The sequence below is a fragment of the Ziziphus jujuba genome, chromosome 1, assembly GCF_031755915.1.
Source record: "Ziziphus jujuba cultivar Dongzao chromosome 1, ASM3175591v1".
Taxonomy (NCBI): domain Eukaryota; kingdom Viridiplantae; phylum Streptophyta; class Magnoliopsida; order Rosales; family Rhamnaceae; genus Ziziphus; species Ziziphus jujuba.
Window position 1 is genome coordinate 44,232,380 of NC_083379.1, and position 11,403 is coordinate 44,243,782.

An 11,403-nucleotide genomic window follows, 5' to 3' on the forward strand; every position below is an offset into this window, starting at 1 on the left:
TATCTATAATTATCTTTTATTTTTGGAAAAGAGCTTCTATCAACTATTAAATTCCATTTTTCCTATTTTCTATATTTGTATTATCTATTAAATCTTTATTAGCTAAAACTTAAAATGAAAAAGAAAAAAAATCAAAATCCTCTTTGCTCATGAGTTTCTCATTTTATCTAATCTTTTTTTTTTTTTTCGTTCACTCAACTTATATATCTAAGTTGTTTAATTTTTAACCACATATTGTATATACTTTATAAATTTTTTATTCAAAAGACCCCCTAAAAAAAAGATAATCTTATTAGTTATTAGTTTTAGCTTTTCTTTTTTTGCTCATACTAGTTATTAGATTTTATTTAATCAAGGAATTCATAATGTTCATTCTCATATGATATATATATATATATATACACATATAAATATGTTTTTCACAACTTTATGTTTGTAATTACCAATTTTTCCATCTATTACTATTCATCATTTAAAAATAAAACCACCTATATGTTTTAATATGCATTCTCTAATTTATTTTTATTTTTTAAAAACGATTAAATTGATTAGAACTTGGCAATTTTATTTTTTTTTTATAAATATTAGAACTTTAGCACTTGTATAATTCATTGTCGGTCAAAAAATATTTGCTATCAAAGCTTATCACAAAAAGGAAAAAAGAAACGTATATTTTAAATAAAAAATTAAAATAAAGTTTAAAAATTTATTAACAATATTTGAGAAAGGGCACGACACTTTACAACCTCAACAGTCGTGGGTGCTTCCTGGTTGAGAGGTTTGGGTTTATGGTGCCAAGTACCTTCAGATAATTATAGAAATTTTTTTTTTTTTTTTTATGAAACAGATAATTATAGAATTGATACAGTAAGACTTCCTCCTGAATGATACGGTTGACAAACTGTCTCTGGGTTAAAAGATCCCCATTACACCTAAAATCCTTACCTATCGTAAATTTGAGACAAATATGGAAATGAGACAGAAAAGGAAATTGTCCGTAAACGATGAAATAAAATAAAAAATAAATAAATAAAATCTGTTTTTGATGGGCAAGTTTTTAGGAAAAAATGTCAATTTTTCCCACACTATCTAATCACATTAATTATATTTCCTAGCTTACCTAACTGGCACATCAACCTATATATACCCCATTTGTAAAATATTTACTATCAAAGCTTATCTCAAAAGTACAAAATATATATATATATATATTAAATAAAAAATAAAATTAATTTTAAAAATTTATTAACGATATTTAATAAAGGACCCGTGCTCAACAACCTCTACAGTCCTGGCTGCACCCTGGTTGAGAGGTCTGTGTCAACTGTGCCAAGTATCTTCAAATAATTAAAGAATTGATAAAGTCACTAACCATTTTTTATTTCACAGGTATTATTAGTCTCCTATGCATGATTGATATTTTAAATTAGGAATATGTTAACAATGGCTGAATATCTGATTTTTTTTTTCTTTTTTTGGTGGCTGAAAATTCAGATTGTGTTAAACCAAAAGGCCAATTCAAAGAGTTAGCCAGTAAGGTTTCCTCCAAAATGATACAGTTCATAAAATAAGAAGAAACATGCTCTGGGCTTAAAGATCCCATTACAGCAATGTTTATTATTGTCAAAAAAAATTTGGCCAATAACCCTTTTACACCTATATTTTTCATGATCATAAATATGAGATCCAAAAAGGATATTGTTTGTAAACTATTGAAAAAAAAAATTAAAAAAACAAGTTTTAGATAAGCATGATTTTAGGAAAAGGTGGCAATTTCTCACACTACTTAAATCACATTAAGTATCTTTCCTAGCATATCTAGCTGGCAAGTCAGCCTAGATATACCCTACTAGTGGCAACAGATGAAGCTAGTTTTACAACCACCAAAATAACTTGTATGACAAGTAACGCTCTGACGATGACCGTAACTCATAATACCACTAGCTGGATTGACAGCTACCAAGTCACTGACAACTCCATTTAAGGCATCTCTGTCAGGTATGGGTACCATGAAAATAAAATTATGTATGTACAGAAACTATGACCAAATAGAAAGAACCATTACCAAAGAAATGAAGATCGTATAGTGTATATACATATATATATACATGTGGAAATTTATTACCTACTGAGATACGAATTTGTTTGTTTAAATGTTGGAACAACAACCAAGTACAAGAAACTCTCAGGTTCATCGTTCTGTTCAAGCGGAGCTTTTACTAGGGGGTAGTTTCCAATTCCATTTGTTTAGATTAGAGCCCTCAAAACAATAACAATTATGGGTATATATAAGAAGATTAGAGAAGCCTTGGTTTTGGTTTTGGTACTGTCTGTGTATGCAACTGTAAATGGTGGCAACGCACAAGAATCATCTACTACTCTTGTTCCCGCTGTCATATCATTTGGTGACTCTGGTGTAGATGTGGGGAACAATAACTATCTTCCAACTCCTTTCAAGGCTAATTTCCTTCCTTACGGAAAAGACTTTATAAATCACCAACCTACTGGGAGATTTTCCAATGGGAAACTAGCAGTTGATTTCACTGGTAAGTAGGCGATACACTTTAGTCTCAGATGGGACTTTATATACTGTATTTTTCATACTAAGTCATGAGAAGTACTACTACTTTTCCTTTTTTGAATAATTTTCCGTGCAGTACGCACAAAAGCCTCCAGTACTAGTACTTTACCTTTTAATAAATAATAAACACAAAAATATACAATTGTTTGATCACATATACTGGATTTTGAGTGCAAAATATAACATGGGAATTCCTTATATATATATATATATATATTATATGCAGCTGAAATTCTGGGGTTCAAGGCTTATGCACCAGCTTATCTTAGTCCACAGGCCTCAGGGAAAAACCTACTCATTGGAGCCAACTTTGCTTCAGCTGGATCTGGTTTTGACGAGAATGCTGTAGTCTCAAATGTTAGAACACACGCACACATACTTTTTACCACTTTTTACTGCATATATAATAATCTCAATCGTTTAGTTTAACTAAGGTATCGTTGACGGTGTTGGCCAAAACAAAAAAATAATAATAATAATTTGTTTATTTAAAATATTAATTAGCAGTTAAAATTTGTCAGGTATTTAAATTAATTATAAAATTAAAAAAATACAAATATAATTTTTTTAAATTTATAGTTGTTTAAAATATTTAAAAAATTATAATTATCGTTTGTTACTATTTGGCATAAACAAAATATTGGTATATAAAAATAAAAATTAAAAACTAATAATGTTAAAAAGGACAGCTACATAACCAATTTTATTTTTGGTTATGTCTCAATAATTTTATAAAGAATGTTACGAGAATAGCATGGACTTAATTTCGTAAAAATTGAAAAGAAATGCCAACAAAAGTGGCCTGTAATTTAAAAAAAAAAAAAAAAATCTAGTGGATAGATTAATAATGATTAATCGTAAGAGGAAACACAAAATTGCTGACAATTCTTTGTATTTGAAAACGATGAAATAAATTTTGTTGCAGCATGCCATTCCATTGTCCCAGCAGTTGAAGTATTTCAAAAAATACAAAACTAAGCTGGCCAAGATAGCAGGCACTAAGAAAGCAGCATCCATTGTCAATGACTCATTGTATATATTAAGCGCCGGTACTGCTGACTTTATTCAGAGTTACTATTTCAATGCTTCACTTAGAAAAGCTTACACTCCTCAGCAATATTCCAACTACCTTGTTGGTGTATTCTCTAGCTTTGTTAAGGTATATATCTAAATCTCTTATTATGCTCAATTTCTAAATTACTTTTGAGTAAATTGACCATATAATTCAAAGTCTTTATGTGGTTGATAAATGAACAGGAGTTGTATGGATTGGGAGGCAGGAGAATTGGGGTGACTTCACTCCCTCCACTGGGTTGCCTTCCAGCGGCAAAAACCTTATTTGGTTTTCATGAGAAAGGGTGTTACTCTAGGTTCAACAATGATGCCCAAGTATTCAATGAGAAGCTCAACTCCTCTGCAGTCAATCTCAAAAAGCAACTTCCTGGTCTCAAAATTGTTGTGTTTGACATTTTCAATCCTATTTATGATGCTGTCAAATCTCCCTCAAAATATGGTATATACTTACAATTAAGGAAAAAAATTATGGTGCTCCGGGTGTGGTGTATTAGAGATAGAAGTACAAACTCCAATTGTTCTTAAAATCTTTCCTAATTAATTAAGACATATTTAGTAGCGATAAGTATATATGGATTATTGAATGCTGATTGTACATTTTAATATTAAAAAGATGATGATTTAGCAACTAATCATAAATTTTCATTTTGTAGGATTTGTGGAAGCAAGAAGAGGTTGCTGCACAAGCAAGAAAAGTATAGAGAAAACATCCGTTTTATGCAATCCAAAGTTAGGAGGAACATGCTCAAATTCTAGTCAATACGTATTTTGGGACAGTGTTCATCCATCTGAAGCTGCTAATCAGGTTGTTTCCGAAGCAATGCTTCTACAAGGCATTGCTCTCATTTGATTATGAAGTATTTTATGGTGTGTGTCAAGATCCTTAATGTTATGCAATTTGCTTGTAAACCTTAAAAAAGATGGTTGGTTTTATTCCCAGAATCATGTCCATATGCAAGTAATATGTTTGATTGCGATATATTTAACTATTGCCACTTGAACTGGTCCAACTCTACTGTGCTTTCCTAGGATTTAATTCTTCTTGATATAATTGATGTTATTTATTGCTCTTCCCTTTCAGATTTTCTTTCTTTTGGTTGCATCCTCATCCATATAATTGTGAGTTTTGATAATGTATAATTTGTTTGTGTAATTAAAAATGAAGACTAAAAGCATCTTCAATGCCCGTTTATTACTTTATCAAATATTTACCAAGATAATTCTCAACTTTTAAAAAGTCTGTTAACTTCTAATAAGTCTGTTAGACATGCTGAATAGCAATTTACCCTCTCTCGTCTCTCTTTCCTTTCCAAAATGCTGGCCCCTTCCTCTCTCTCTCTCTCTCTCTCTCTCTCTCTCTCTCTCTCTCTGTCTAAAATTACCATGAAACCATGGCCAGCAAAAGAAAAACAACATTGTTGCGGGTCTCTGTCTCTCTCTCGCAAACGTTGATGGCAGCGTCAACCCATTCACATCGGATACCATCTACCAAAATTTTAGCAAATTTTGGGAACTTTTTCAACAGACGACACGATGAACTCTGCAACTGCAAGCATTTCCACCTCTCATCTCCTCTCTGCTCACAACCTCTACAATTTTCTTAGATTCAATCGATGCCTTCCTCTTCAACTGCGATGGTCTTAAAACGTTCTTATCTTTTCCATAATTTCATAATTTTTTCTTTGTTCTTTTTTCTTGCTTTACGATTTTTGCCATTGGTGAAGGAAAACAAAAAATTTCAATAAAAAGGTAATAAAAAAATAAAATTAAATGAAAAATAAACCGCAGAATCCAATAGAGATTTTTTCGATAAATAGAATCCAATAGAGATTGATTTTTAAATTACATTGTCTATTCAATTGAATAGATATTCTGCCACATAAATACTAACATCTTTCATTCCATATGCTATAGAAACTCCAATATACAGAACCATTAGAGATACTGATGCCGCTCTAACATTTATATATAACCTATATATACTATTTTAAAGTACATGGAGAGTGGAGTTTGATTTAGAATGAAACTCTAAAAATTCTAAATAGCTATAGTGTACGGTTCTTTTTTATTTTTTTCCCTCCGTTTCTCTTCTATAAAACCCTGCATCTTTTTCTTGTTTATTTTGCTATTGGTATTATGTCTTTTACTTGTCTGTTTCTTCTGCCTGCTCTGCTTTGATGAGCATTTAAGGCTCTAGCTTTTCTAAATCATAAGGATCCGAAGGTAAAATCATACGGAACTGAAAGGAAAAGCCACAAGAAGTTTGAGGCTTCAAATCTGTACGTTAAGAGCTTTGAAATTTAACCAATAAAAGCAGTGTGTCAGTGGAGGAGGAAAAAAAAAGAAAAAAAAAAAAAAAAAAAAAAAAAAAAAAAAAAAGCAAGCAGAGAATTTGGCAACCTCAAACAAAAGCAAAAGAAGAAAACAAAATCTTAAAACATCTAGTGGTGGTCTTATCAGAGGATTTATACACAGTACTGTATTTTCCACAGTTTTGCAAGTATTCTAAAAGTTTTAAAAAGAAAGTAAGCGTATACAAAGAAGTATAACGTTCAATGCAGAGGCATATCTACACTGGTCCTAGCATTTGCCTCATTCAAAGTGTGCACCATTCATTCTTATCTTGTGCACCTGAGAAATGATGTCAGTCATATAGACTTGGCAGAGTTCTTCTTGTTATCTTGGCCGCATACCGAGGCTAGACAGAAAGAGAAAAAGAGAGGTAATTGGCAAGCATATAGGAGTTGTAATTGGGTTATACTCACAAAAATGAATATCCTTATATTGAATGTGAAATATACTTTTCAAAGAACATGATTACTTACAAGCATCAAGATCATCAGAATTCCTGCGTTCAGTAGGAACAACTGATCCTGACCGTTCTTGAAGTCCCCCCTGCTTATTTTCATTTTTCGCCCGGCTAATTCTAAGACGACTATCATTCGACTTCGCAATTGGAGTAAAACCATTCTTCTTCAAGCACCATAGAAAAGAAGAAAAATGAGAAATGAAACCAAGAGACCATGACTTCATTATAGTAAAAGCCATAACAGGATATCATATGCTATGAAAACCATATGCTATGAAGATAAAATAATAGTTATTGTAACTGTCCCTTTTCACAAAGGAGGAAAATTGAACATACATTCTGTTGGAAACTCTGATTCCCATTGTTACCCTGCTGTTTTTGTCTCATTAAGTCCTGTGATGTCATCAATCAAGTAAGGATAGCTTGTTGAAAAAGGAAAGAACGAAAAAATGGTTAGAAAAGAAAGCTGTTTCTTTACATTTGTGGAGAGGTGATGATGGTAATTCTGGAAAAATGGAAACTGCATGCCAATATTTGTACCATAATGTTGATACGTCAATGGCAAGTATGGAGGAGAGTAGAAAGAAGAGTAAGGAGTGAAGTTGTAGTGGACAGGACGGGTTGGATGGAGAGCAGTATGACGCAAATCTCTCTGCGATAGTTGGCTGTAATGCCTTAGCTCCCTGTTGCGATCTTCTTTGCTCTGAGCAAAGGCCACATACAAAGACCTTCCTCCTAAAACAGATCCTGGGTAAAATAAGCCGAAGTTAAAGAAATCCAAATACATAATAAAACTGAAAATAAACATGTCAAGACTTAGTATACCATTAAATGTATGCAAGGCCTTTGTTGCTTCCTCAGGAGTGGAGAAACAAACAAAACCAAATCTCCTACTGATCCCATTGGCATGTCGCATCACTTTGACTGAGATTATTTTTCCACAGACACTGAAATGTTTTTGCAGTTTGCTTTCATCAACAGAAATGTCTAAGTTTTTAACGTACAGGTTTTGCGCCTTCAACTTCTCAATGTGGCAGTTGAAAATTTCCTTGCGCTGATTCTTTAAAACCTCTATCCTCTCAGCTTTCTTTTGAGCCCTTGCTACAGATAAACCGTTTGGTCCTGATCCATATTTTAATTTGCTTTATTAGAGAGTATCCTGACATGGCTTATAACAATGAGATGAATAAGTATGCGTTTACCTTGTAGTGAACCATTCAACACCTCAACAGCCTTCATTGCCTCTTCTGGTGTGTGAAAGTTTACAAACCCGAAACCTCTTGATTTCCCCTGGTCATTTCTCATGATGGCAATACTAGAAACCTTTCCGAATCTAGAGAACATGTCTAGAAGGAGATCCTCAGTCACATCTTCAGGAAGATTTTTCACGTACAGGTTTGTAAAGCTTGATTCTTCATGGACTACTGTTCTCATGCTCTTCTTCACAAATTTCGAAACATATCTAAAGGGAACCAAGAGAAGGGATAATCAATCGCAACAGCATAAATTCAGAAAACAGACGAATCATCAATTTTAAAACATTGAAAAATGAACCTACGATATAAACTGGAAAACAATCAGAGGATGCATTCAGAGGATAGAATTTAGAATTTGTCAAAGAAATGAATATGTGTTGCTACCTAATACGCTAAACAGCTAGAAACAATATGATCACAGGGAATCTCTTTAAAATGTCTAAGACCTACTTAAGCATTAAAAAAAAGGAAAGATATAAACAAATTAGAAATTACTAAGGCAGAGTAACAACAGTAAAAGTTATGGAGATAATAGGAAAGTACCCAAAACAATATATCTAAAAATAAATATTTAAAAAAAAAAAAAAAAAAAAAAAAACTCAAGAGATAGATGAGAGATTATTACTGTTGTAGTCGGCTAAGAACTATTGGTTTCATTTCTTTTTGAGATTGTGGACTTCATTAAAGGTTTTGCATCTCATACACTTTATACGATAGGAGATTGAAGTACAATTTTGTTTTGTTTTATTTTTTCTACCTGTAAGTTTCAACCAAGAGAAAACATAAAAACTGAAATTATTGTGTTTCATTCCCCACTTTTTGAGTATAACAATGATTTTACATTCCCCCACCTTTTACAATAACAAAATATTTTCATTGTGGCTCACTGGCAGTCAAATAATGTAAGTTGGATTTCTTTACTTACGTATATTGTGAAATGAAAATCTAAAGTCATGACGAGGAGTTCTAAGAGTTATATCCTTGAAGGTGTTTTCAAGATGGTAGAAGAGAGGTATAGATAAGGAAGAAACAAATAAACAAACAAATAGAGGGCTTACATCTTCTTCCCCTTAACCAGTGTATCGTGTAGAGCGTCACGAGCTGCCAAAGCAGATTCCTCTGAATTAAACTGGACAAACCCAAAACCCTTGCTCTTGCCATTTTCTTCAGCTACCTTGCAAGATAGTATCGTCCCATAGTTGCTGAACATATGCTGCAGTTGGCCACTGGTGATTGAAGGGTCAAGGTTCTTCACGAACAGATTTCCAATTCCCGTTTTTCTTGTCAATGGGTCTCTTTGCGACCACATTATTCTCATGGGTTTTCCCTTCAGCTCCGTATGATTCAGGAAATTTAGAGCCTTAGATGCTGAACAAAGCAGAGGACTAAGTTAAAAAATCAAATCACCAATAATAGCCATGCAAAACTCTAAGTTGCCAAAATGAAACCTAAAATAAGAAATTGCCTGAAAGTTTATCTTATTTTTTACAAAGATTTGATTTAGCTCGTCAAAAAAGATTATTTAGAACTTATTTTCTTAATGTTTGATTATTAATCAAGCGGCGCAAAAAAGAATTGCAGGGAATAATATGACAAGACCCATTCCACTTCACAAACAAACTAGAAAATCACCATTCAACTTCATAAGCAAAAAAGAAAGTGCAGGTGAAAAAACAAGAAGACCCATTCCACTTCACAAACAAAGTGAGCAGATTCTATTATCACACAAACTAGAAAATCACGACCAATATTACACAGAGAACAATTTTCCATATAGAAGCTGTATCAACAAGAAGAAACACAAACCATTTCTTAAAGAACAAAACAAGAAATAAGAAACAGATAAATCATAGAAAACGAAGAACCGCAAAAACCTTCAATTACGAAAAGAAAGACGAAGAAATAAAAACAAGAAAATGAAAAAAAAAAAAAAAAAAAAAGAGCAAAATATCGCAAGAAGAAGAATGACCACTCAATTCTTGAAGAACCAAAAGGAAACCAGAACAAGATTCAAAGTTTAAGAAACGAAATCGGAGAGAAACAAAGAATCGAAAACCCATTTTACAAAAAACAATTACAGAGAACAAAAAAATATATTCAAGAAAGTGCAAGAAGGAAGGCGTTATTTGGGAAAAAGAAAAAGAGAAAGAGGGAGTAGATGATTACCATGTGAGAAAGAGAAGAAGTTGACGTAGGCGTAGCGAAGGGAGTCACCGGTGAGAGAGTCGCGGCAGAGACGAACAGAGGCAATGGGACCCATGCAACGAAACGTATCCATGAGGTCTGCTTCTGTGACTTGCGGGTCCAGGTCTCCCACGTACAGCGACGATTTTCTCACAGGATCATCCGCCGGCGATGGTGGCTTCGGCGTTGGTAGAACACCCACCTCTGCCGCCATTTTTCTTTTTTTCAAATCCACTCACAGCTTTCACAGAGAAAATGAAAAGGTTGGATATAGAGAGAGAGAGAGAGAGAGAGAGAGAGAAAGAGAGAGAAGAGAGAGTGCGTTTGTTGTAACGGTGAGGATGGTGTGTCTCTCCGTAGTACGGTCCATATATATATACACACATATATATCTACGTAGGCCGGTCCATATATATATATATATATATGGACTTTTTATTTTTTTCTAATACCTGCACATATTTCTTTTTACGTAATTTCAATAATTTCGCCAAAAGACTTTTATTGTCTTTATTTTTTCTCCTTTTTAGTTCTCAAACAATTTGTCCAAAAAATAAAAAAAATCTGCTTGACAATCGAAAAAATATTTTTATCTATTTTCTGTTTTTTAAGATATTTATTTTAGTGCTATGAACAAATTTTGAAACTTCTTAATTCTGTTTTAGAATACTATTAAAATTCCATTATAAAAATATAAATGAATAGGATTCATGAAGCATCAAATAATCAAGCAATGGATAAATAGTAATTACTTTTTCTTTTTTTCTTTTTTTCCTTTTTTTACTATTTATTAGACTTTTATAAAGTAGTCTAAAGGTAGGTACTACTTATATTTATATAGGTAAATATTTACTATAAAACTTATTAAGTTTCATATACACCTCGCATTTTTGTCATCATCAAACGTGAATATTTATTTAAATGAAAAAAATAATACTTTTGTTTGTTATTGAAAATTTTTGTACATTAAAGGAAATCTTATATACCAATCAAAATATTTCCTGAATAAGATAATTTGAATATTTGCTTGGCTTATTTGCTATACATTTTAAAGAATAAAATTGTAATTTGTGTTTATGTGTTTGAGTTATAGGGTTTGGTCTACCTTATGACAACAGAGTTCTAGAGTGTGTAGTCGCTATTTGTAAATAGGTATATCTGCTCTTTTGAAATATTATTATTGTTATTTGATTTGAACTATTTTTTGCAATCTACTGCAAATACAGAGCTATGTGGGAAACCAATACTGGACTCTGCTTAGTCTGCCTTTATACATTGCGTTAAGAATAATCATGAAAGCTTTATTAGCTACGTAAATAATTATATTTCCTAAATTCCTTGTAAGACCTTATTTTTTGTATTTTGCACTCTTGGAAATTACAAGTACATACTATTGCAAAACAAAACACAAAACACATAAAGGTATACTATTATGTTACACTATGGTTGACTAGTTAAGTTTGAAGTGTGTGAGATAAACAGCTGTGTGTGTGTATATA

The 11,403-nt window shown here is 32.3% G+C and overlaps 2 protein-coding genes across 5 annotated transcripts; one reads left to right on the forward strand and one right to left on the reverse strand.

Annotated features, from left to right (window-relative positions):
* Window positions 1-2,024: 2,024 nt before the first annotated feature.
* On the forward strand, window positions 2,025-4,735 carry LOC107404386 (GDSL esterase/lipase APG). The gene is made up of 5 exons (XM_016011335.4): window positions 2,025-2,546; window positions 2,808-2,938; window positions 3,507-3,740; window positions 3,839-4,094; window positions 4,309-4,735. Exons 1-5 carry the CDS (start codon window positions 2,279-2,281, stop codon window positions 4,503-4,505), a joined length of 1,086 nt encoding a protein of 361 aa, XP_015866821.1. The 5' UTR covers window positions 2,025-2,278; the 3' UTR covers window positions 4,506-4,735.
* Window positions 4,736-6,063: 1,328 nt separating this feature from the next.
* On the reverse strand, window positions 6,064-10,253 carry LOC107404383 (polyadenylate-binding protein 6). 4 transcript variants are annotated; one of them, XM_060812959.1, is made up of 8 exons: window positions 9,887-10,253; window positions 8,779-9,088; window positions 7,667-7,926; window positions 7,290-7,586; window positions 6,943-7,211; window positions 6,801-6,857; window positions 6,481-6,625; window positions 6,064-6,353 (listed from the first exon to the last, which is right to left on the reverse strand). In XM_060812959.1, exons 1-8 carry the CDS (start codon window positions 10,116-10,118, stop codon window positions 6,304-6,306), a joined length of 1,620 nt encoding a protein of 539 aa, XP_060668942.1. In that variant the 5' UTR covers window positions 10,119-10,253; the 3' UTR covers window positions 6,064-6,303. The 4 variants fall into 4 exon arrangements, 2 of the variants coding, with proteins under 2 accessions (XP_060668942.1, XP_024924392.3); XM_025068624.3 differs by having other exon boundaries at window positions 6,481-6,628; window positions 9,887-10,252; XR_009634950.1 differs by lacking the exon at window positions 6,064-6,353 and having other exon boundaries at window positions 6,537-6,628; window positions 6,801-6,886; window positions 7,005-7,211.
* Between the last annotated feature and the right edge of the window lie 1,150 nt (window positions 10,254-11,403).